The 22,312-nt window shown below is 47.4% G+C and overlaps 10 protein-coding genes across 10 annotated transcripts; 6 read left to right on the forward strand and 4 right to left on the reverse strand.

Moving 5' to 3' along the window:
- Positions 1 to 725: 725 nt before the first annotated feature.
- Positions 726 to 3,873, reverse strand: P174DRAFT_465237 (MFS transporter; the record flags this gene model as incomplete). The annotated part of the gene is made up of 7 exons (XM_024830519.1): positions 726 to 776; positions 1,111 to 1,597; positions 1,655 to 2,528; positions 2,669 to 2,953; positions 3,011 to 3,479; positions 3,543 to 3,674; positions 3,727 to 3,873. 7 exons carry the CDS (start codon positions 3,871 to 3,873, stop codon positions 726 to 728), a joined length of 2,445 nt encoding a protein of 814 aa, XP_024676936.1.
- Positions 3,874 to 5,680: 1,807 nt separating this feature from the next.
- On the reverse strand, positions 5,681 to 5,902 carry P174DRAFT_347753 (uncharacterized protein; the record flags this gene model as incomplete). Its single annotated transcript, XM_024821722.1, has 1 exon — positions 5,681 to 5,902. A coding segment is annotated over one exon (222 nt), but the record flags the coding sequence as incomplete, so codon positions are not given.
- Positions 5,903 to 6,349: 447 nt separating this feature from the next.
- P174DRAFT_415424 (NAD(P)-binding protein) lies at positions 6,350 to 7,624 on the reverse strand. Its single transcript, XM_024824426.1, has 2 exons — positions 7,508 to 7,624; positions 6,350 to 7,453 (listed from the first exon to the last, which is right to left on the reverse strand). Exon 2 carries the CDS (start codon positions 7,422 to 7,424, stop codon positions 6,516 to 6,518), a length of 909 nt encoding a protein of 302 aa, XP_024676938.1. The 5' UTR covers positions 7,425 to 7,453; positions 7,508 to 7,624; the 3' UTR covers positions 6,350 to 6,515.
- Positions 7,625 to 9,035: 1,411 nt separating this feature from the next.
- On the forward strand, positions 9,036 to 9,731 carry P174DRAFT_380612 (glutathione S-transferase family protein; the record flags this gene model as incomplete). The annotated part of the gene is made up of 1 exon (XM_024822994.1): positions 9,036 to 9,731. The coding sequence occupies one exon, from the start codon at positions 9,036 to 9,038 to the stop codon at positions 9,729 to 9,731; it is 696 nt and encodes a 231-aa protein (XP_024676939.1).
- A 217-nt stretch (positions 9,732 to 9,948) lies between these two features.
- Positions 9,949 to 10,732, forward strand: P174DRAFT_74690 (uncharacterized protein). Its single transcript, XM_024832445.1, has one exon. The coding sequence runs from the start codon at positions 10,167 to 10,169 to the stop codon at positions 10,464 to 10,466; it is 300 nt and encodes a 99-aa protein (XP_024676940.1). The 5' UTR covers positions 9,949 to 10,166; the 3' UTR covers positions 10,467 to 10,732.
- A 318-nt stretch (positions 10,733 to 11,050) lies between these two features.
- Positions 11,051 to 12,067, forward strand: P174DRAFT_516587 (uncharacterized protein; the record flags this gene model as incomplete). Its single annotated transcript, XM_024832355.1, has 7 exons — positions 11,051 to 11,142; positions 11,208 to 11,313; positions 11,374 to 11,521; positions 11,556 to 11,591; positions 11,642 to 11,720; positions 11,814 to 11,850; positions 11,908 to 12,067. 7 exons carry the CDS (start codon positions 11,051 to 11,053, stop codon positions 11,995 to 11,997), a joined length of 588 nt encoding a protein of 195 aa, XP_024676941.1. The 3' UTR covers positions 11,998 to 12,067.
- Positions 12,068 to 13,552: 1,485 nt separating this feature from the next.
- On the reverse strand, positions 13,553 to 14,582 carry P174DRAFT_465241 (NmrA/HSCARG family protein; the record flags this gene model as incomplete). Its single annotated transcript, XM_024830520.1, has 4 exons — positions 13,553 to 13,867; positions 13,935 to 14,345; positions 14,410 to 14,454; positions 14,484 to 14,582. The coding sequence occupies 4 exons, from the start codon at positions 14,580 to 14,582 to the stop codon at positions 13,553 to 13,555; spliced, it is 870 nt and encodes a 289-aa protein (XP_024676942.1).
- Positions 14,583 to 15,177: 595 nt separating this feature from the next.
- On the forward strand, positions 15,178 to 16,897 carry P174DRAFT_516589 (alpha/beta hydrolase; the record flags this gene model as incomplete). The annotated part of the gene is made up of 5 exons (XM_024832356.1): positions 15,178 to 15,657; positions 15,699 to 15,893; positions 15,917 to 16,023; positions 16,087 to 16,328; positions 16,840 to 16,897. Exons 1-5 carry the CDS (start codon positions 15,432 to 15,434, stop codon positions 16,895 to 16,897), a joined length of 828 nt encoding a protein of 275 aa, XP_024676943.1. The 5' UTR covers positions 15,178 to 15,431.
- A 290-nt stretch (positions 16,898 to 17,187) lies between these two features.
- Positions 17,188 to 17,829, forward strand: P174DRAFT_74749 (uncharacterized protein). Its single transcript, XM_024832446.1, has 3 exons — positions 17,188 to 17,366; positions 17,427 to 17,559; positions 17,679 to 17,829. The coding sequence occupies exons 1-3, from the start codon at positions 17,268 to 17,270 to the stop codon at positions 17,732 to 17,734; spliced, it is 288 nt and encodes a 95-aa protein (XP_024676944.1). The 5' UTR covers positions 17,188 to 17,267; the 3' UTR covers positions 17,735 to 17,829.
- On the forward strand, positions 17,695 to 19,155 carry P174DRAFT_446546 (uncharacterized protein). Its single transcript, XM_024828596.1, has 3 exons — positions 17,695 to 17,897; positions 17,984 to 18,285; positions 18,341 to 19,155. The coding sequence occupies exons 2-3, from the start codon at positions 17,987 to 17,989 to the stop codon at positions 18,897 to 18,899; spliced, it is 858 nt and encodes a 285-aa protein (XP_024676945.1). The 5' UTR covers positions 17,695 to 17,897; positions 17,984 to 17,986; the 3' UTR covers positions 18,900 to 19,155.
- The last annotated feature ends 3,157 nt before the right edge of the window (positions 19,156 to 22,312 follow it).

Below are 22,312 nucleotides of genomic sequence, written 5' to 3' on the forward strand. Positions count from 1 at the left end.
CCAGATCCTGGGAAATGACTCATTTGACGTCTGAGGGTTACTTATCATCCGGAATAACGGGGGATATAACTTGATATATGGCAATACGAAGGCAAAATATGCAGTCTGACGCGCTGCTAATAAGAAATTAGTACCTGGGCCTGCCAACCAGGCTCGGGCCTCAGCCATCTAAGGTCAATAATATCTTGGGTGATGGGGATACTGGAATGGTGATAAGTACGATGCTAGGAGACCGTTAGTCAATATTATGTCTTAATCAATCAATCTATATGAGCTTAATGATATGGCTAGTACTTACTGGCAGTCTTATTGTCCATTTGAGTCCTTAGGGTTATGGCTTCATCAACTTGGCCATTCAGCAAGGCGCCAACGTGGTTCCCATTCTCGGATTCGGGGAGAATGATCATTACAAACAGGTGGATGCACATTCCAACCTGTTTCTCAAAGACGCAGATGAAAGCTAACGCAGGGCTATTGCTATCTGCCGTAGGGTCCCATGCATCTGACACGACGCAACAATATAACGATGTAACTGTTTTGCTACGCTGAGAATAATACCAATAAGCCAAAAGCGCATTTAGATGACAAAGACAGAATTAACTAATAAGTATAGATTAATAGATAAACTCAATGGGCCCTAGTCTCAATCAGAGAGTCTACGGATAGCGCTCAATGTATCTCAATAGTTTTATTCCATCTCCTAAGGGATCAGAATTCTTATGCATTTACTCCATCCGCATGACAACTAGAATAACTTTCGTCTTATAGCATAGGACCTACATCGATGGTGCTAACACAGCAATTAAGAAAAACTACCGGGTGGGTATTGGGAGGACAGGTGAGCTGGTTGATGCAGTCCAATGGTGTACATGAGCTAGACGCTCAGTAGGTGGTTCACAAAATAAAGTTAGTCACAGCTGGACTCCCAGTAGCTTATGTACATAGTACGCCAAGTGACAGAACCCCATCGTGTAATAGCAGCCCTGTAATATCCAATGAGGCCTGTCCTGAGAGACCTGAGCGATCCACACGTTATGGATTCAACAGAATCCCACCGGAACAGCGCGAATCTCTTTCCCCAAGAGTCACCTCTGCTTCTGAGGCGCTCACTTGCAGCTGGCTGTCCTCGTAGGTATGGGCCACTGGATCTACCTGCCTTTTAGCAGCTGGCGCAAGGTTCAAATATAATGGAAAAATGGCCCCGGTGCTGAAGATAGCGACAAGGACGCTGTAGGAGTACGACACCCCATAAGACGTGGACACCGCACGCTGCACAAAAGGCAAAAACGCCCCACCGCCGATGGCAGACGCCAAAAGAGAGGCTGCTGTCTTTGTGTGTTTTCCCATACCACGAAGACATATGGCAAACAGAGTGCTGAAGGCACCACTTTCAAATAGGTAGATGAGCAGGCCCATGGCCACCGCTGTCAAACCAGACGTCTTGAGGCAAAGCGTGGAGAAAATCACCATACCAGCGTATGCTATCATCAAGACCCACCGAGGATTCAGGAACCACAGTGCCAAGGCGGTCAGAAAACGGCCAACAGCAAACACTGTGTGACCAATTGTTACGTAGTCAAAGGCCGTAAGGTTCGAACTGTCATGAAGAAGAATCAGTTAATCATAAGAGAAGAAGATAGTCTTGATTTCTTACCGGAGATTAGACGCCGTCACCAAAGACTCAAAGCTGGTTGCTAGAACCTCTTGGCCGGCTACATAGAGGTATAGTGAGCCAACACCCAAGGACAAAGTCAGCCAGATGACTGGAACCCCCAGCATTTTGCTAGATCCGTCTCCTCGACAGCGGATGGCGATCTGCTCAAGATCGTCGTCAGGGGCTTCCGGAATAGGTAGATAGTATAGCGCTGCAGCTAAAAGTAGGTCGAAAAATGCGATACTGAGATACGTCCACTGCGCATTGATTAGAGCTGAAACATTTGTCACGTTCTTGAAAAGGACTTCCTCGGAGAGTAGTGGCGAAACGACTGATGCTATCGCCTGAATGCCCTGCGAGATATTCAAGCGAATTTCGGCGTTCTCCTGTGGGCCGCATAAGGCGATGAAGGAATTGGCTGCCGTCTCCAAGACCCCCAGTCCGCTACCGACGATGAAATTAGAGACGATGAAAGCAGGAAAAGATGACAGAACGGCAGACGGCCAGAATATCAATGTCCCACAGGCATAAACAGATAAGCCTGTAATTAGTGTAGCCTTGTATCCCCATCCCTTCAAAACCCAGCGACCCAGCGTTACTGGGCTAACGAGGTAGCCACTGAAGTATGCAGCATGGATGCCGAGGGACTCCCATGTATCGAGCCCGAGAACAGCCTGAAGATGGTTACTCAAGTTACCGAGAAGGCCATATGAGAATCCCCAGAGCCAGAAAACAAGCGTGACCAAGGCTATAGGTGCCAGGGATTCTCTATTATTGAGCTTGAGCATGTTCTTTGGTCTCTTCAAGCGTAGAAACTCCACAAAAGCGACGCCGGGTTGGAACTCCGCAGATTGGACTCCACTTAATGCAAGGTCTGACAACGAACCATTAGGACGAAAATCTATGTTACGTGCCTAGTTGGATATAGATACTTCCCTGTAACTCCTGCGGAAGAGCCTAAGCGTGGCTTGCTTCTTCGGCGCTCTGAATGCATCTGGGCACCGCGATCTGCACTGTCATCATCCACATCCTCATCTGAGGAGCCGGGGTGATCACACCGCGATCCAGAATGGTTTACCGGGTCGATAGCGGATAAGGAAATATTCGTAGACGGACCAATGCCTTGTATCTCGCGAGGAGGGTTTCCTGCACCGGCCGTCCTCCCGTGCCTCTTGCCGCTGACGCCGATCATCCGCGGCATGATGCGAGCAATGAGCGGCTTAAGGAGTGGAACATTAGTGCAAATGACAGACATATTGACCTCTACTACAGACCACATGAATGACAATGCAGCGGAAGCTAGTGTATAAGAGGTCAGCATGATGTGTCGTGACAGAGGGGTGGCATAGGTCGTACATGAAATGCTGATCAGAGAGCCACTATGGATAGGCCTCGACTGAGATGTCAGCCGGGTCTCTGTCACAGCCTCCTGGAGGTACGCAATGCGAATCACGTCGACGACTGTCACAAAAAAGCCGAACCCGAACGTGATTATCAGGATGTATTTCTGCCTCCGCGGCAGGTGCATCTTGGTCAAAATAGGCATCGGGAGGAAGAGGATAGCAATATCAGTGATTATATTCACTGGTGCGCTGGACAAATAGAGTGTGATCACACTGGTACAGGACGCCGTTGCCGGCAGCGTTGGCAGCAGGACGGAACCCACGGGACGACACTGGAAGATAGTGAGGAATGTCAAGGCGAGGCCAGATACATTAACTACAAAGAGAGTCAGGTAGGTTCCCAGTCGAAAAAGCTTTTCACCTCTGGCGAATGTCAGATAAAAAACAAGGATCGACGTCTTTACTGTCATTAAAGCTGGGTTCTAACGAGGATAAGAATGGGTCATTTTGGAGTTTAGCATCACTGGGGCTGGCAGCAGACTCACATAAAGAACAGTGAATGTAAAGGTAGCGCGAGTGATACTACCTCGATTCTCTGGCTTTATATCGGCCGCAGGAAGTCCGAGGCCCTTAGCTGTTGCGTAGAATAAGGAGAATGAGAAGGCAAAATCGATGCTCTGTGAAACATCAGTCCACGTATTTAGACCACGAATGAGATCCACAAGGTACCCAGGCCAGAAGACTCCAGTAATCGTGGTGCCGAAACTTCTTCACTATCATGATTTTGGAGTAGAAGCGAAGGGCGACGAAGGTGGTCGCCAGGGCAAAAATGGTAGCGGAAACCACCAACACCGCCAGCCTTGGTTCTTTTAACATGATCAAAGACAGATTTTGGCGATGGCTTCATTGTGCTAACTAGCATCCCATGAATGCGCAGTATTCCTTGGTAATACACAGAGCAACTAATGTTATGGTCGAATGTTTGACATCAACTATCTTCCGGGAGCCTTTCAAATGCAGGAAGATATGTATCAACGCATCTCTGAAGCTTAGCCGGTGACGACAGCAAAAACCGGGCTTAATTTTTGTTTGCAGAGCTTTGCACATGCTGACATGGCCCCTTATTCATTTTTCTGGAGCTACTAGTGGTTGGCGTGGGTTTGGGTAGCTTTCGCACAGGTGACCTGACCGGCATAGATGACGTCGCCACTACGAAACCGTCACCTTCCCGAGCCTCTCTACAGACACGGCGCCCCCTCGGTTTTTGACACACCATTAAAGTGATACGCAGTTACTGTTCTTAACAGACCTTCATTCTGGTAAGCCATGGCGAGCCAGTACGCCACTTAAATGAGAACAAGCTGGATCAGCTGACGACGAGTATACAACATTAGGTTGGAGAAAACCGGGCTCTTTGTCCTCTACCTGAAATGCTATAGCTTAGCGTGGGCCAGTCTCTTCTTTCTGGTGCCCATTTAAATAGATTTGTAGCCAACCACCGCCAACGTTCGTCGTCAACATTGAGGCATATCCACCGGTCTCCAGCATCTCTCATCACGTCAGGGTGCCTTGCAGCATTCGAAGTCATTCCCCGTGCCTTAGGGGCCGAAATAGGTAGGTGCTATGGCGGACATAATATATATTCTGACATTAGTCTGAAATACATGGAAATAGTCATCACGTTCCTTTGTATCGCACCAGTCTGTGGGTATGACACTTGGTTGTTTTGGGATTCCATTAGGTCAACTAGGCTCGGTCTTGATGAGGGCCTCGCCGTAACTGCTGCAGCGCTCTAGATCTCTCCTTGAAGGGGCCCAGGCCATGGAGATTCGACGCGGTCTCGCCTTCCACTTGCAACATGCAGACATGGTTCAGGGCAACTCAACTTGAGATCATGACTTGTTCCCAGCTCGTTAGGAGTTGATTTGGTCCACCTGCTGGCTCGCCGACGCACAACGATATAACCAGAGACGTACGCATAGGGATGCAAGCCGCTAGAATACTAAGGTACTGCCAACTCTAACTCAGACAGTCAGACAGCGTATCTCACGTATAATCAGCTCTAGACGCCAGCGCCGCTAAATGGACAGGCTTGATAATAGCAACCACCGTCGCGATACTAGATTGTTCGTTCATCAGACCACAGCATTCTGGCACAGCATAGAGGGAACAGATCCTGGTAATGATGACACATGAATCATTTAGGAGCCTCGGAGAAGTGCGTGCCAGTGCTTGAAGCCGCCTAAACTTTCAAGCTGAGCTCGATGCACGGGATAGTCCCCAAAGGTAGGCTCAGGTCCAAGAGCCAAGTCATTACTGTACACGCTGGAGAGGTCCTTCACCAGACAAGACATACAGACATCATCAGACTGAGCATGTGATAATGGCAGACTGAATACCGACTCCGAATATGGCCCTAGAGCCATTGTCACCTGGATTCGCGTTGTTAAGTATAGTATTCTGGCCGAAGATATTCGTTGATACAGCATCTCTACCGCTGCAACGAAGTCGGCGTCGTTACAAGAAACATCATTGATCTGTATTTAAATACTGCACAGGATAACCTGCAGGATGGTGTCCTGGAAGGGCAAGACGATAGTGTGTAAAAGGCTGTGCTTCTGAACGACGGATTCTGGGGACGCCTTTGCACAAGGACGGTCCAGGAGACCAAAAAGGTGACTACAGGGACCCATTGGCTTTTCGACAACCAGAGAGACAGAAATACGCCCGGTCCGACCCCACGGCGGACAAGTTCTGTCGCCAGAATAGTCGTGTAACTGTCACGCCCGGCGTAGTTCTTTATTCCATCCCAGGCGCAGATCGCTGGAGCATAGGGCTTCTTGGCTATTTGTGATTCAATGATCATGTGAACACATTTGCTGGATTCTAAGGGCACGGCCGCACTTCATAGAGCGATTTGGTTCCCACTCTGATCGGCAAGCAAATTAATCTCATCGACCGTTTGTGTAGGATCGCGAAAAATCCCCTCAAAGCATGCCAAAAACTCTGTGCTAAGGCTTCATCTTGGTCGTGGCGGAAGACAGTGATCCAGTAGGAGAGCATGAGACTGACACTTTCTGCTCCCATAGAGACATTCATGGCGAGATGATACTGTAGTAGAAGCAGCCGCGTCAGCATCGACTTTGATGGTAGGTTTCCATGATGACCTTCTGTAAGTCAGTTATATCAGTGCCATCACGTAACCTAACTTAGCTTCCTATCATGGTTTTACGATGTCCCTGCTTGATCCTTCTGATATCATGTATGGCAACCGTAAAAAGAAAAGCTAGTACTTCAATTTTACTCGGCTCTGGATATCCTTGCTTTGTACTCATTGAAACTTGTTGTGATTCAGATGAAGGTTAATTCTTATTATTCTCAACTCAAAACTTGAGTGTTTGTATACAATACGAACATCAGCGGGATTGGAAATCAATCCGCTTCTAAACAGAACCGTATACGAAGTTCTAATGTCTACTTGATAGAGCCTCGATCCACAACAAAACTGAGTCTCCGCATTAACTTTGCTTCTTCTGATCCTCTCGGAGGAAGTCAATCACCTTGGTCCACTTCAGCTCGGAATAACGGTCATTATCCAAGGGTTCTAGCTTTCCAACGCCAGAGAACATATTGGCCATGTATTGCATGCCCTGCCAGATTGGCATGATCTGATCTTGGCCTCCAAACAGCTTCAGAAGCCAGATGATGACGTTCATAGACCCGACGGTACCCATCCACGACGGACGAAACGACTTGCCGTCTATATGCCCCGCGATCTCACAGATGTCCTTCACGCTAACGACGTCGCCAGCGATGCGGAGGAACCGGGGTGTGGGATTGGGATCAGCCGCCACAGCGGCCGTGTACGCGGCCGTGTCTGCCACGGTGGTGAAGTCCAGTAACTGCGTCGCGCTGCCGATGTACATGACCTTTCCCTTCTTGTGATTGATCATCGGTGAGTCACCGCTGAGAAGATCCATAAAGCCGCCGTTAAGAATGCTGGTCCAGGCAATCCCAGACCGATCGAGCTGTGAGTGGAATTGGCGCCGCAGGTCCAGGTTACGGTTGGTTCCCGGCCGCGTCTTGGTGAAATCAAGGGCGAAGTCTGAAGGAATGAACCGGGGCACTTTAGCCGCTGCTGCGGCATCGAGGAGGTTGCCCTGCGCGGTCAGGATGACATCGGCTAAACCCTGCAGCGTAGAGATGACGCAGCAGGCTCCTGTGAGCTCTTTCTGGAGGGCTGGAATGTCGGATAGGTCGACGGGAACAACAGAGACACCATTCTCCTTTAGGGTTTCAGTGCGCGAGGGACTGGTGTTGGGGCGGACGAGGGCCTTGACGGGTACGCCGCGATCCTTGAGCTCCTTTGCGACAAGCTGGCCCAGCTTGCCGGTGGCGCCAGCAATCACGACAAATGACAAAGCCATTATTTTCTCTCTTTTCCTTCTTCTTCTCGCTTTTGGGGTTAGTTGTGTGGCACAAAGGGATGAAGATAATGAATTTACTTTCGAAACTCTGTAATAATTGTACCCGCACTAAGACAAGAGAGGCGCTGAGGGTCCCTTATCAGATTAGACAGAGTGAGTTATATTTCAGGGGAAGGATACTGCCAGTAAGTCATTCTGAATAGCCCAAGTTCTTGCGACAAGGCCGGAGAGAAGCATCTTCTTGCTCCGTGAAAGGAGCTGTGGCCCCATTCAAGGGCACAGCATACAAGGGCATAGCACAAACGAAGATTGCGGCTTAGAGAGGATTATTAATGGATCGGTCAATCGGTCTTTTCTCAGGCCGACCTTTTACGCTATACAGCGTGGCGTCAGGGGTTGCTTTCCCAGCAATCCCTAGGTTCATGACTAAATGAATGTTTTGACTATCTTTCTCCCCTGCTGTGCTCCACGAATGCTGGTGGGTACACTGCATGAACTTTATTACGAACTTTAGCATATCGGCTTGCACGGAGTCCCTAAATGCAAAGCCATTACTGGCCAACTCATTTTTCTCTCATGAAGGACCGGGCTTGACCTTCCTGACAACTCCGATGCGCCCAGTCTGGCAAAAAATCCAAAGTAATCCTTACTTTCATATCCCTTTCAGCCAGTAGTTAATGGTTCTGTGAGATAGGTTGTACTGCAAAATTCCACAGGTACCGCCCTCCTCATTATGTTTGAGCCTGTGCCGCTCAACTGTGACATGATTGGCGTAGGTGTGGTGAACACTAACAAGCTCCAGTTCCCCTTTTCAGATTCTATCCAAAATATCGCTTGATTTGCTGCCCAAGTGTTTACGGCATACTCTAACAGGGAAGGTGGCGACGAAAACCGGCCCTGCAGCATCACATTTAACCAAACAGCAGGTTTCAAACCTTGTCTGGCCGCTTGCATTGATTCGAATCCCTTTAGTTCTATCCATTCCGCCACAATAATAGTGATGAGTAGCTTGAGCTCCAGGAGTGTTAGCTAGTTGCCGGTCACGAAGCAGGCTTGGGAATACAAGTGTGACAGCTTTTGGGGACCACGAATTGTATTACTACACCCAAGCTTTAGGTATGCCCTGGGAAGATTATGGGCCATAAACGCATTTCTGGAAACATACGGCTATTGGGTTGCGATCCTCTTCACACCGCGGAACTAATGTTTGAACTCCAGCGGCAAATTCTCACGGGCGATGGCCATACCCAAAATACGATATCGAGCGCCTAAGGCAGCTATGCATCGATGTTGGCGGGCCTCTGGTTTTTCCTGCGCCAGTGGAGGTTTTCAAGCGCAGTTTTATGGGGTCAGGTATATTGGTAATCGCCAGTCTCGGGGCTCGGGCTCAGAGCAAGCAGTGGATGGAGACCGAGGAGGGCGGGCAAATGTCCACCAGCCATGTCGAATCACATTGATGAGGACAGAAAAGACCGAATCAAATGGCAGAGTTATACAAATGCACAGCGATGGAACTCGTACATATTCCCCTTGCCCTTCTCTCTCTCGCCGAAACTCTCCCTGCAAGCATTCGTCCTTCTCCTGAAGCAAACAATAATACCAAGCACAGTTATGTCTCAACCGCTGAAACCGATTACGGTCTACGGAGGGTCATTCGGGCCTAATCCATTCAAAATATCCATAATTTTGTCAGAGCTTGATCTCCCTACCAACCCAGTCTCCATCGAATTCAGTGAACTCAAGACGCCGGCCTACGAGAGCATCAACCCGAACGGTCGCCTTCCTGCGATCCACGACCCTAATACTGGAATCACCCTCTGGGAGTCCGGAGCGATCATTGAATATCTGATTGAGACGTACGACAAAGACCGGCGGATTAGCTTTGCCCCTGGGACTGCCGAGGCGCATCAGGCCCGCCAGTGGCTGTACTTCCAAGCATCAGGACAAGGGCCATATTATGGGCAAGCAGTGTGGTTCAAACGGTACCATCCAGAGCGTGTTCAGAGCGCGCTCGATCGATATCTGAACGAGATTCGGCGGGTATCCCAGGTACTAAACCGCTGGTTGGAGACAAGCGAGTGGCTTGTTGGGGACAGGCTTTCCTATGCGGATTTGGCCTTTGTGTCCTGGCAGAATGCAGCGGAGAGTATGCTATCGGATGAAGGATTTGATGCGGCGTTATTTCCACATGTGGCGGCCTGGCTGGAGAGAATGAATACCCGAGCGACAGTCAAAGAGCTCATCAAGAAGCAGGAGAGGATGATGGCGGAGAAGCTGGCGAAGGCGACAGAGGCGCTGAAGGGATAATCATGCAGTATTGGCATCAGGCTTGGAAGATTAGTGCCTGACGAGATTGTTTTCACCTCTCCTGTAATAACACCATGGATTACTGTTGCTCTCCATCTTTTTGGAGTTTAAGGATCCCTACCAGCGGTCATCCCTTACTGGTGTTTTCTCCTCTGTGCTCCAAAGTCCTTGTCACTGGAAGCTCTGTCGCCATTATCAATTACTGCCATGGTCGCCCGACTAAATGGCCCGAGGGCGAAAGATAAGGTTCAAATCTAACGACAGAGTATGTGCAGTAAATAACCAAACAATTATGGTGTAATAATTCAGCACAATACTGGAAGTATAGTACCAGAAGCTTACCAACATGGGCGGAAAGGCTTAGTCCAACCCTCTCGAAAAGCCAGGATTTGACCAAGACGTGATCAGGAAGTAATTAATGCAACATTGGTAAGCATGCAAATGCTCCCTTACGATTCTCAACTCTTGCCATCTCTGGCCAACTCCCGCAAAACAGTAATTGTTCCCTTCACGGCCATCGTGCTCATTTTCTTCTCCGTCTCTAAAAACGCTGCAAGTTCTGTCTTGGAGGCTCCGGGGTGTCGTCGCTCAAAGGTACAGGTCACATACAGCTCTCCATCAGCGCCCTTGCTGACGAGATTGGTAATAGTGATTCTACCTGGCTGGACGAAGATCACTCAAGAAGGCTCGTTTGCTGTACCTGTTTCTCGCACTCTGCGTTTGTCTTCACAGTAAATGTCTTCGCGGACAGTGGCTGGATACCCTGTGACCAGGCCAGATTCACAGATAAGTATAGTGGACTGGATGTCCTGTCTCGGCGGAGCGATTGAGGAGTAGGCCGGCCCATATCTGCCCTCCTAGAAGGGGGCACTAGCTCCGGCGGGGTTGAGAGGGGCAGTGAAGGCGATGTTGTTTTGTAGGCATGGTGAAATTGTGTGAGTGCGCAACTGGTCTGCAAGAGGAAGATGACGATCTTTACAAGTGTCTAAATACCATGCATAAGAGTGGAGAAAAAATTATCTGGAATTGGCTCTCAGTCTCACCAGTCAGCGAAGAGCAAGGAGTGACAAACCTCGAAACTCTATTGCGAGCAATTGACCCTAATGATTGGCTCAATGTTAGATCGGCCCAGGGTATGCTTAGCTCCAAGCCACAGGCCCACAGCATCATTGTCAACAAGTCAGCCCAGCGGGTAGGCTTGGCGTTAAGAATGTAACTTTAGTTAAGGGCGCAGGGATTATATAATCTCGGCTTCACTGGCAGCACCGAGTCTCCGAGAATTACCCAATCGTTGGGTCATTATTCTTTCGAGTTCCTCTATGCAATTATCATCCACATCCTTAGTAGATAAGGCCACCCTGCCTCAAGATCCTACAAATGAGCGGACTGTGCGATATGCTAGTCAGTCAACGTACGACCTCACCCGTTACAAGCCATACAAGATGCCAAAGGCTATTGTAATTGTTGCCGGCGCAGTGCTGTCGCCCGCCGGTTTGCTGAAGCCTACCCTGTGGTTCTGCTTGCTCAGTCACAACTATCACTCAACCCATTAGTCAACGACATCACGCAGAGTGGAGGCTCTGTAATGGGTATACCTACCAATATGATAATCTCCTTGAGTATAAGTTCAGCAATAGAATAGGTCAAGATCAAGTTTAGTCCTAATCTTAGCATCGCGGCAGCAATCTACAATGTTATAAGTAGATTTATTAGAAAGGCTTTCCTAGAACAAAGCCCTGAAGCCTTCTTAGGAAGCCTTAAGCCATCTAATATGGGAGCATTTAATTTTTGTTCAGGCCACACTACCCTTAATATTGAATGAAGCTACAGGATACTATCCACCTACTCTCATTTTCACAGGTACAGCATATTTAATCTACTAATAAATCATCTCTAACTGCCTATAATAGGTGCAACAGCTGCACTCAAAGGCAGTTCTAGACTATCTGGGTTCACTATGAGGAAGTTTAGAATTTATACTCTGTCTTAGTCTCTTATACATGAATTTAGGCCTGAGGGCATTCATGTCTCCCATGCTATTATTAATGGGATTATTAATACCCAGAAAACTAAGGGTTACAGTCAAGACATTCCAGATTCAAGAATTGACCCTAAATGGGTAAGTGAGTTAGAATCTCTGGGGCAAATGGTTCTTGTATTAATCACTGATCACCAGATCGCGGAATCATACTGGTTTTTGCATACCCAGCCCACGTGTTCATTTACGCACGAAATAGACCTCAGGCCGTATTCGGAGAAGTGGTAAAAGGGGGAAATAAATGGTTACCCAGCCATTTTAATCCTTCTATCTCAGATTGTTGTTCAATGATGCAACACTACGAATGTTCACATGGTCAGAATATATAATATCTATACCTTACCTCTGCCGGTGTACGGAGAACATTGGATGGGCCCATTTTGCGCGTCCCTCGAAACCACTACCGCCAATTTAGAGCATTTACTCTGATGGAATACAAACAGCAGCTGCTACAGCACTAGGCCTAGTAGTATGAAAGTCATGCGGAGTTTTGGATCTGTCCAATATTCTGAACGCGATCAAATATTCTAAGCATACTGCACTATTGTAATAGTGAAAGTTCCAGGTGCACTGTCCTCAACCAGTCCAAGCGCCGATTGCGAGTAATGGGTCCATATGTAAACAAGCAAATGGCAACGCATGGCTGCAATGACATCTCGGACCAGGTAACGATTGTCACTTCTTGGGTGGCACTCTTACTAAAGCTTCGGGCTTCGGCCTCATCTTCGAGGCCGGTCCCGCCATCCCATTTCTTTTACTAGGCACTCATTTGCACGTCGGTCAGCTCAGTACGTCCACTCTTCGCCCCTAGGGATACCTGGGATCCTCCTGCTTACATAGTTTAGCCATTTTGGTGGCGTTCTTGGTTCCTTCCGAGCTCAGATCCCCAGAAACTTGAATTTGCAGTTCTTTGTGGCCGCGCAAATTGCATGTCCGGGAATACCCTGTCAATGGGGCTCATTAGGTCTCGAGAATTCAGAGGACTCTCCCTTACCTTCTCTCCTTTCGCTTACAATTCACAAGGTGTGGACCTACAGGCCATTTTCCCAATGCCAATTCCTATGAAAAATATCATGAAGTGTATTGGTTTTAGGGAAGTTGTAATGGGACACTCCCCTCTAGTGGAATCTTAATCTCTTAGAGCTAAGTGAACAAAATCACTCCTATAGAGACGGACGCCAGTGCCTAGGCCATTTGCTTCGCTGGGAATCAGGCGACGCGGTATACTGGAGCCCATGGGAAACCTCGATTTGCGCGGGCTATCCTTGTGTGGTCGGCTAAGTCACCGCCTTCTGCATGAACCTTTGCGACAGCACAGGAACTGACATAGCACAGATGTAGTAGTTGCTGGACAACCAATGCTTCTGTCCGCGAAAATGCCTACCAAGGGACAAATATTTTACGGGGCAGAAGCCAGAACAACAATAATAGAGGATCAGCACCTCCAGAAGAGCTGAAATGATTAAATAATGCCATCACTACTCTATGAGAGAGCAGGTATATCAGGTGCCGAAACAAGAGTGATCCTAGTCACCGTACGAACAGCTCGCTCTACAGAGATATTGCTCCATATGATTCCCTGCATTGGACATTGGCTGAGTAGTGGCAGTGCCAAAATTAACGAAAACAGACGGATAATCAGATCGAAATTGATGTTGGAGAAGTATACACGAAGCCTATACAATATGGAATAATTTAGAGAGAGACTCATGAGCGATATGAATTCAATTCAGTTTTCAACTTCAAGATCAGGATCCTTTCATGTGCGGCAGGCATCTTAAGCTCATTTCCAGGCGGAAACATTCTTCTGGACAAATTCCGCCCAGGTAGTAGGCTTAGAGTCGAGGAGCTTCAGACTAGGTTCCAGGGGCTCTCCGAGGTAGTAGCCAGGCTCCTCGACGAACAGCTGATTCTCGAGATACTCCTCCGCAACAGCAGGAGGCAAGGAGGCTTTATACTGCTCTGGAGAAACCTGTATGAAGACAGCCTTCTTGCCGGAAACCTGCGAGAAAGTGTCCACAATTTCTTCAGGGGTGTAGTACTTGGCAGCTGCCAGAATTCTCTTGTTCTTCAACTGATCCGCGTGCTTAATTGCGGCCTTTACAAAGAGACCTGGTATAGATACTTCAGTTGCTGTTCAGAGAGAGAGAATACAGTACCCTTACCTGTGTCCTGGGCAGCGTCAAACAGGGGAACTTGGCTTGCTTGCCGACAGGGTAGAAGAGCTGGTATGAACCATCCTCAGCCCGATTGAGCATCTGCTTGAAGTTGCTCATGTAGTACCCAGGAAGGACAAAGCTGCACCCCACTCCTGAAGCACGAATGTACTTCTCAACATTGGCCTTGCTATCGAAATGAGGAACATGGGTGAGTCGTCCCTTGCTCTCTTCCTTCACATGATGCAGGGAAGAGAAGATGAGGTGAGAGACACCAACAGCTTTGGATACATCAGCCACATTCTTCCCTTGGGAGTATTCAATGTCGGCATTGATGGTCTCCCAGTAGTTGGTGACCAGGAAGACGGTGTGGGTGCCCTCAAGGGCTGCAGTAAGAGAGTTGATGGAGCCTAAATCAGCCTATATAAGGTTGCCTTTATCAATGATTGCTTCTGAAAGTCTTAGTGACCAAGTAGAATCTTACAGTGACAACTTCAACGCCCCGTTTGGCCAGCTCCTGGGCTGATTTCTTGGTGGTGTCGCGGGTGACCCCCGGACCTTGAATTCTTTTGAGAGTTGGGGATCGGCGAGGATAGCATCGATGACGGAACCACCCTGGTTGCCGGTGGCACCAAAGACGGTGATCAACCTAGACATGGCGGAGCTTTAAAATGTAGTAGATTAAAATTGAAGTTGTTGATATGATGAGCAGCCGTTTTTGTGGTTTTGTGTGCTTGACTAGTTAACCCAACGCTCGAGATTTCCGGAAAGCTTTTATAATCTCAAGCCTCTTAAGTCTCAAGCTTGGTTTTGGCAAAGGCAAATGAACCACCTTGCGTAAGTCATCTGCAGCGAATGAATAAGCTCGGCGAAAGTTGTAGACCGAGTGGGTGCTTCTGTGTTGGACGGCCTCCAGTCTTAGCAGAACCACTTACGCCCCGCCCCCGCCGCTGGAGGAAGACAAGAGACAATTTGTCAGATCGGGGTGTCTGAACATCCGAGTAATTGGTAGAAATTATGAACCGGGAATTAAATGCTTGGCAGTGGGACTAGGCCAAAACTGGTGGAACCGGTCCCGTAGTCAAACTTGAGTCTAATAACCACTAATACCAATAGAGTAATAATGTCGCGATCCCTGCTTCAAAACAAAAATATGGTTTTTGGCTGTGGCTAATAGAAAATGTCGTATCCCAAAGCACACGGGGAACGCGAGCTAAGGAACGTTACTAAAGCAGATTTACCCCCCTTTTCCCTTTCACCGCAGCATTTCTGGAGTGGTAACGACGTAAGTAGCGCCTGAGCCGGACAAACCTTGACTATCCGGGCAATAACAGGGGTCTGGTTTAGAGGATTTTCATCATCATACTCCAGGTCTTCCGCACAAGGTGGACAAGAGCAGGACATACGCCTCAGTCTAGAACAATCTCTCCGACAAATCCTCGGTGATTTGCAGAAGGTCAGATAACATATCGAGACTGGTCTTGTGTATTTCTCCTTGCAGACATCATGCCATCAACACTGCCGCGGCCGCCGTACGACGTCGAGCTCGAACCGGCATTAGCTGCAACTCCGATTCCTCATACAATAACCCGGTCACAGATCCCACTTCTTCGTGGAACGAAACCCAGCGCCGGCTCAGCTCATATCAACGCGAACTTTGCTCACGAGGAGATACCACTCACTCTACCCAGCGGAGAGATTGTTCTGTCCGTCTGGCGACCTCGTTCCGCCGGTCTCGAGGCAGGAGTTGGCGTCTATTACATTCACGGGGAGGGATGATCATGGCAAATCGTTTTGCGGGCATTAGGGAGATCCTTGACTATCTTCAAGAACACAATGCTGTTTGTGTCTCCGTCGAATACCGCCTCGCGCCGGAACATGAAGATCCAGTCCCGCTCGAAGACTGCTATGCGGGACTGGTCTGGGTGGCCGAAAACGCTGCGACTCTAGGCATTGACCCGACCGCATGTTAATCGCGGGGTCTTCTGCAGGTGGAGGGCTGGCAGCGGGGGTATGTCTCCTTGCCCGAGACCGGGGCGGACTAAAGATAAGCGCTCAAATGCTGCTGGCTCCAATGCTTGACGACCGCAACGATACCGTGTCCAGCAAGCAATATGAAGAAGAGGGCACATGGAGCAGGGGAAGTAACTTGCTCGGTTAGAAATGCCTCCTTGGACAGCGGTACGGAAGCGATTCTATCAGCATCTACACTTCGCCGAGCCGGGCGGTTGACCTCTTCGGTCTGCCTATGGCCTACGTTGATGTCGGTTCTGCAGAAATCTTCCGAGACGAGGCCGTTGCCTACGCCACAAGGTTGTGGCATTGCGGCGTCCAGGCTGAGTTACACGTCTGGCCGGGGGCTTTCCATGCCTTTGATCTCTTGGCTCCCACGGCAGCGATCTTGTCAACCATCAAACCACTACGCCAAAAAGGTGTCTAGACTTCCATTTCTAGCATAGCAGAAATGATAGTGCATATTCTGGTTGATACACCCCCCCAGGTATAACGGTATAGCGGCGATGATGATAGTGTAGCAGTGATGATGGTGTAGCGGTATACCTGACCTTCGCATACCAGCGCTTCTGGGTTGGTTCAGGCAGCATTTGGCATCATTAGGCATCCAAATCTTTGTTCTGGCATAATCCTCTAGGCTATTTTTATGTGCACGGCCTAGGTCACGTGCGTATGCGCAGTCCATGCGTGAAATCACAGAAAAGTTTCCTTGCCATCTCAGAATCGAACCTGGGGGCTCAGAGGATACAGGGGCGTCTGATCTTTGCCTGCTGTGTAGGGCTTCCGGGCTCATAACTGTCAACCATCAAACCACTACGCCAAAAAGGTGTCTAGACTTCCATTTCTAGCATAGCAGAAATGATAGTGCATATTCTGGTTGATAGATCTCGATTCAGGCGAGAACAGCGAGGGGGGAGTGGATCCGTCGCGTTATATCTCGGTTAGGTGGAACTTCCTGACCTTGGCAATCCGCATGGTATCATGACGCTCCAAGACCTGATGCGCTAAGATGAGGAAACCTGCATGCTGTATACACGTATGGAATCTCAAAGATTGGTCTTAAAGCAGTATATGAATCTTGAAATGGGTGTGATCATGCCGGAAGCAGTAAAGTTCTAAAATACCTGTGTTACTGGTTTGGCCGAAATTTCGCCTGAAGTGGGACAACAGCGGTCGCAGCGTCAACAGACAGACAGAGTAGGCGGTAAGTCCTCCGCAGATTAACGATGATGTGGGTGACCGTCTACCAATCCTCGCTTTTTTCTACACGCCATGTTGATTGAAGCGCGTCAGCCACCAACAACAATAGTATAAATATCGGTGACCAGGATGTCCCTTGGCTCTTTCCAAGTACGTAGGCGTTGCGGGCCGCATGACAAGCGTCGGAAGAGTCATCGTTGTGAGAACTGTCAGCGCAGTCATATTAAAGTAGGTTCTGCAAAGTTGAAACCCAGTCTCTTGGATCATAATTGTGATAACAACTCTTAGTGTGATGGGTCTCGCCCCTGCTCCGCGTGCCGCAGTCGGACTCTCAGATGCGACGCAGTGTCATCTGTGGAGTCAAGTAGTGACTTGGCCATTGTTGTGTGCCAGCCACCGGCCACTGTCAGTCCTGGCATAGGTATGAATGTTCACCTACATGACTTCCTGGTCACCAAGTTCTATGACCTAGTTGGGACACAGTATTCACCGCTTATGGTTGGTTTTACTCGTGAGATTACTGGTTCGATCTGTGAGCAGGTGGAACCAGTCCGCAGAGCCACATGCGCACTGGGAGCGGTCATCGCAGCGGGTGAATGCTCTCATAGTGACCCGTCGCTTCAGCAGAGTTTTTTAGCGACAGCTCAGGCTACATACATCGAGTGTTGTTCATACTTGCAGCGAAAAGCATGTGATTCTTCCGCCACGGGCCGGGACAACGGCTCATTTCTCTGTGGGCTTCTGCTGAGTATCTTTCATGTTTGTTTTTCCCTCTTGTCCGGACTATGGGCGTTCCGGAAGCGCTCCGGTTTACCCGCAGTCGCAAACACACTGATGCCTCCCAGCTTATGACCGACGCATCTACTACCCGCTGGTACTTGATGATGAAGTGTACCTTACAGCGCATCGTGCAGCTGGGAGGACCAGAAAGCTTTTCCAGACCGGTAGCTCTCGCCATATTCAACCAGTACTGGGTGCTCGAATCGCTTCGGACTCTGGCATTCGATGAGGATAACGCACTTGCAGATCCAAAATGGCTGAGCCTGCTCGGCCGCGCTGAAGAGTCCAGCACTCGGAAAGTGGCTACCGAAAGAGATCACACCCGGCTGCTGCGATGTATGGCTCTTTTGGGTAGACTAAACTACCGGTATGGCCTCCGCGCGCGTAGGAAGTTTGCATCCTCTAAGCTGACACGAAAATAGTTCGCTGAGCTGGTTAGTACGGGCTCGAGCTATGCGATATAGCAATAGCCTACCCACAAATAATATTTCTAGTTTGCGAGACAGCATTCATTTGGGGGAAGGAAAAGACATCATACAAGAAGGGCATATGGTCCGCCAAGAGTTGCTAAAGCTGGCCCCGGATCTGCATACACATAACTGGATACAAGGCAGATCGCTCTACGACTTGATGATGTCGTTGTATCACTGCGGTCCCATTAGCCTCTCTCGATTATTCATCGATCCGCTGTGGAGTATTCTGGGCGAACCACTCCCCATGTTGCCGGAAGACGCGATTAGATATCATGCCATCGCAGCGCTCGAGCACTTGCAACGGAGACTACAGGTCGCAGGCATGGAGTCTGTATTCTTCCTTCCGTTACTCACCACTGTTGCCTTGGAGGTGCGGAGCCGGGTATATCGTGACAAAATATCGCGGATCTTTGATTCAGTGGAAGGAAAAGGGTTCGCAGTGGCTGCCACGGCTAGATCTGACACTCAGCTGGCCTGGGCGTTAGTTGGGAGCTCTGGGGGTGGATAAAAGACGATTATCTCAGAAAAGAGCATCAAGGATGGCAAGGGTTATGGACCATATCTGACGCTACGGTCTGATGCGTTTCCTCTATAAGACTGCAGCGACAGGTGACCTGTTACGGCCAAACTCTGCTCTTCTTGTCACTCTTGACTGCTTGCGGCCACCAATAAATGGTAAATCTACCAGCGGATATTATGCTGGATGCTTCCTTATTCATCCCACCTTTCGCAGGTTTGTTGACCAAATACCACATATTCCAATTTCTCCATGCCATCTACATGTTACTCCAGTAACCCTTTTTAGCTGTCCCTGAACTTGTCCGCCAGATAACAGACAGTGATGTTTTTTAGAGACGCGTCGTGGTTCATGATCAGGTATAGCTCACTTATATTACTTGCATATTTTCATTATTACTTAGAGATCTAGATCTTAGTACTACAATCGCTGTCCTGACAAGTACGAGATTACAATCTAGTTGTCAGCGTGAGGGATAATAATCCCGGTTTTCCCTTAGAATGTCAGTATGATTAAGACTAATGAATAAATCGATACTATCATATGTGTTATCTGCAAAGTTTAAGTATCCCACCAGAGCACAATGAGAGTTTTCACTCAGTGCCCGTTTTGATCTTAACTATTTCTCTGCAACCAGTAGAGAGCCAGGAATCACAGCTTTACTTCTCTCAGCGTCTAGTAAGATTATGTTCTAAAGCAGCCTAGTCTCCCCTATATCACTTAGAGTGGCATAACCAAACCGCTAAAATCGAATCCGACCCTCACCGAACTCGCAGTGGTTCAGGTTCAGTTCCTAACCTGGGAAATCGCAATGGTTTCGAACATAGGGTGAAACTGATCCGAGTTCAGTTAGGGTTGTTATTTTCGCGGGCTGGGCTGGGTTCTCCTATCTTCAGAACCCAACCCACCGGGTTCGGGTTGTAAAAACCTAGGACCCGAACCCAGCCTAGAACCTAGTGGGTTCTAGGTAGCAGAACCCAGCGGGTTCTATTCTACCAAGGATGTTATTCTCTGTGTAACAGATTAAGCAGTACTATGCTTTAACCTCTTATTATCATTATTTTCAGTCTTCCACTTTCAGGCCTTGGACTATTTTTATATCATCACTACAAGCATCTAGGATGTGTAGTGAAGATATATAGTATCCCCTTATCTAATATTAGAGAGGATAAGGATTAGTCTTATTATTAAGTGATCTACTATTTTCTCCTATACTATTCTGACCTAATATTCTATTATTCCTAATTCTTACCTAGTTAACAGGCTAATCTACCCTGCCCTATAGATCATCCCTTATAATTCTAATCCTTCCTTTTTAACTACCTAAGTATTAGTTATGATATCTATTATCCCTAATTTATTAGAGGCCATATTTCCTACTACTATACTAGTTAAATAATAGGAACTAGACTGGTTAAACCCAACCCGGGAACCCTAACCCAACCCAGCCCGAACCCACCATGGGCCGGGTTTGGGTTCAGGTTCTAGGGCCCGTGGGTCGGTTGGGTTCTAATTCTTAGAACCCGCTAAGGGTTGGGTTCTAAAAACGGGTTTAAATTACAATACCTAGTAATTATAATACACTAACCTAGGTTAGATTTCTATGTAGAATGCATTATTTATATACGTATATTTTGAATGCTAGTATAGATGCTAGTATGGTATAGAAAAATTAAATACATACTAACTAGATTAGGTAGGCGGAGAGTGGATTTTTCGGCAGAATAGAACCCGCCGGGTTGACTATCTAGAACCCGCCGGGTTATGGGCTGGGTTTAGGCCCTAGAAATCTAGAACCCGAACCCGGCGGGTTGGGTTCAAAAGATAGGAGAACCCGGCCCAACCCACGAAAATAACAACCCTAATAGGAACATGCTAGTAATACACTACTACTAGAGGATAGTAATTCCTCTACTTCTTCTATTTAACATAGGAAGCTAGGTAAGGATGAAATTTAATAGCTTATATAATATTACTAAACTTAAATAAATTTAGGAAACTAGGAAGAGTACTAAATCTATTAAATATAGATTAATTACCTATTAAAATAGCACCTTTTCACCTTATAAGGATAAGTAAGAGGTTAAGTTTAAAAGTTTTCCTATTTTTACCCTAAAATATTCCTTCTAAAAAAGGGAAGAATAGATTAGAGATATAGTGTAATGGAGTGGATGCAGATTAGGTTACATTATTACCTTGCATTGCACCTATATATGATATCACCTACCTATATCTACGCATCATGGCCAAAGCATCATCAAACTATTAATGAAGGTATATAGGAACATTTCCTCCTTATCTATCTAGAAGAAGACAAGGATTAGTTCTTATATGAAGGGGATTAACTAAATATACTATTCCTTTCCTCCTTATAATCATTACTAATCCTTACCTAGTTAATAGGCTATCTACCCTACTAAGTAGATCCTTATAATTTCTAATCCTTCCTCTTTAGCTACCTAAGTATCAGTTATAATACCTTTAGATACTAAATTAGTCCTGTAACATTACTAAATACCTGCCTCTACCTCCACAGGACAGAGCAGCTCCCCTACTAGAGGGAACCCTAATCTATTATAGAACTAGCCCCCTATATTAGAGGACCTTAATTATATTAAATAGGATATCTCTAAACTTAAAAGATTCTAGGAGCTCTAGAAGACCATAGCATAATTATAAGAGGAGATTAAGGAAAGGGACTAATTACTATAATTAGGCTATAACTAATTATATATCTCTTTACAGCCACCCTCTAAACCTAAGATTTAGTTCTAAAATCTCCCTGTTTCTACTATTAATTATACCCTTTAGAAATAAGAAGAATAGCTTTAAGATATAGAATATCTATTCTAAGGGGCACCCACTAAATATTGGGATAATCGTTCATCGCAGAGGGCGTAGAGCCTTCGAATCGTGCGAGGGTAGGGGGTAGGCCAAAGGCCGCCCCGTACATGTCCTGCTGATATTAAGGGATTCTGGCCCCTTTTATAATTCTACCTAAGCTATGAAGGAACATAAGAATATACATGGTTACATACATGCTGATGACATCTACCAATATCCTCTGCGCACCCTCATAGACTTAATCAAAATCACACATATTAATTAATATCACATCCTCCCCTGCTTAGATCAAACTCTGTCCGCAGAGTTCTTAGTCAGCAAGCAGAAGGTTTAGTCAGCACCCATCATTGCAGCTAAACAGGGTTTAACTATTACCAAGATATATTAATTACCAGATCTGGCATTTAGATAGTATTATTTCTTTGTTAAACATCCATGGAACTAACCAAATTGTTCTTTATTCTCTAACTTCAAAATCAAGGTAGTGGTGGCCCAGCATCTTCTTTATTAATATATAAGGGTTGTAATTAGATCCCTTTACTTAGTGATGTTAATACGCG

The sequence above is a fragment of the Aspergillus novofumigatus genome, assembly GCF_002847465.1.
Source record: "Aspergillus novofumigatus IBT 16806 chromosome Unknown P174scaffold_17, whole genome shotgun sequence".
NCBI lineage: Eukaryota > Fungi > Ascomycota > Eurotiomycetes > Eurotiales > Aspergillaceae > Aspergillus > Aspergillus novofumigatus.

Bases quoted from the DNA above. Each gene is read 5' to 3' on its own strand.
- P174DRAFT_415424 (XM_024824426.1), bottom strand. From the start codon at position 7,424: ATGGCTTTGTCATTTGTCGTGATTGCTGGCGCCACCGGCAAGCTGGGC.
- P174DRAFT_446546 (XM_024828596.1), top strand. From the start codon at position 17,987: ATGACCGACGCATCTACTACCCGCTGGTACTTGATGATGAAGTGTACC. The intron at 18,286-18,340 runs GTATGGCCTCCG...ACACGAAAATAG, and splicing joins TTGGGTAGACTAAACTACCG to TTCGCTGAGCTGGTTAGTAC.
- P174DRAFT_74749 (XM_024832446.1), top strand. From the start codon at position 17,268: ATGTCCCTTGGCTCTTTCCAAGTACGTAGGCGTTGCGGGCCGCATGAC. The intron at 17,367-17,426 runs GTAGGTTCTGCA...AACAACTCTTAG, and splicing joins GTCAGCGCAGTCATATTAAA to TGTGATGGGTCTCGCCCCTG. The intron at 17,560-17,678 runs GTATGAATGTTC...ATCTGTGAGCAG, and splicing joins CACTGTCAGTCCTGGCATAG to GTGGAACCAGTCCGCAGAGC.
- P174DRAFT_74690 (XM_024832445.1), top strand. From the start codon at position 10,167: ATGCAAATGCTCCCTTACGATTCTCAACTCTTGCCATCTCTGGCCAAC.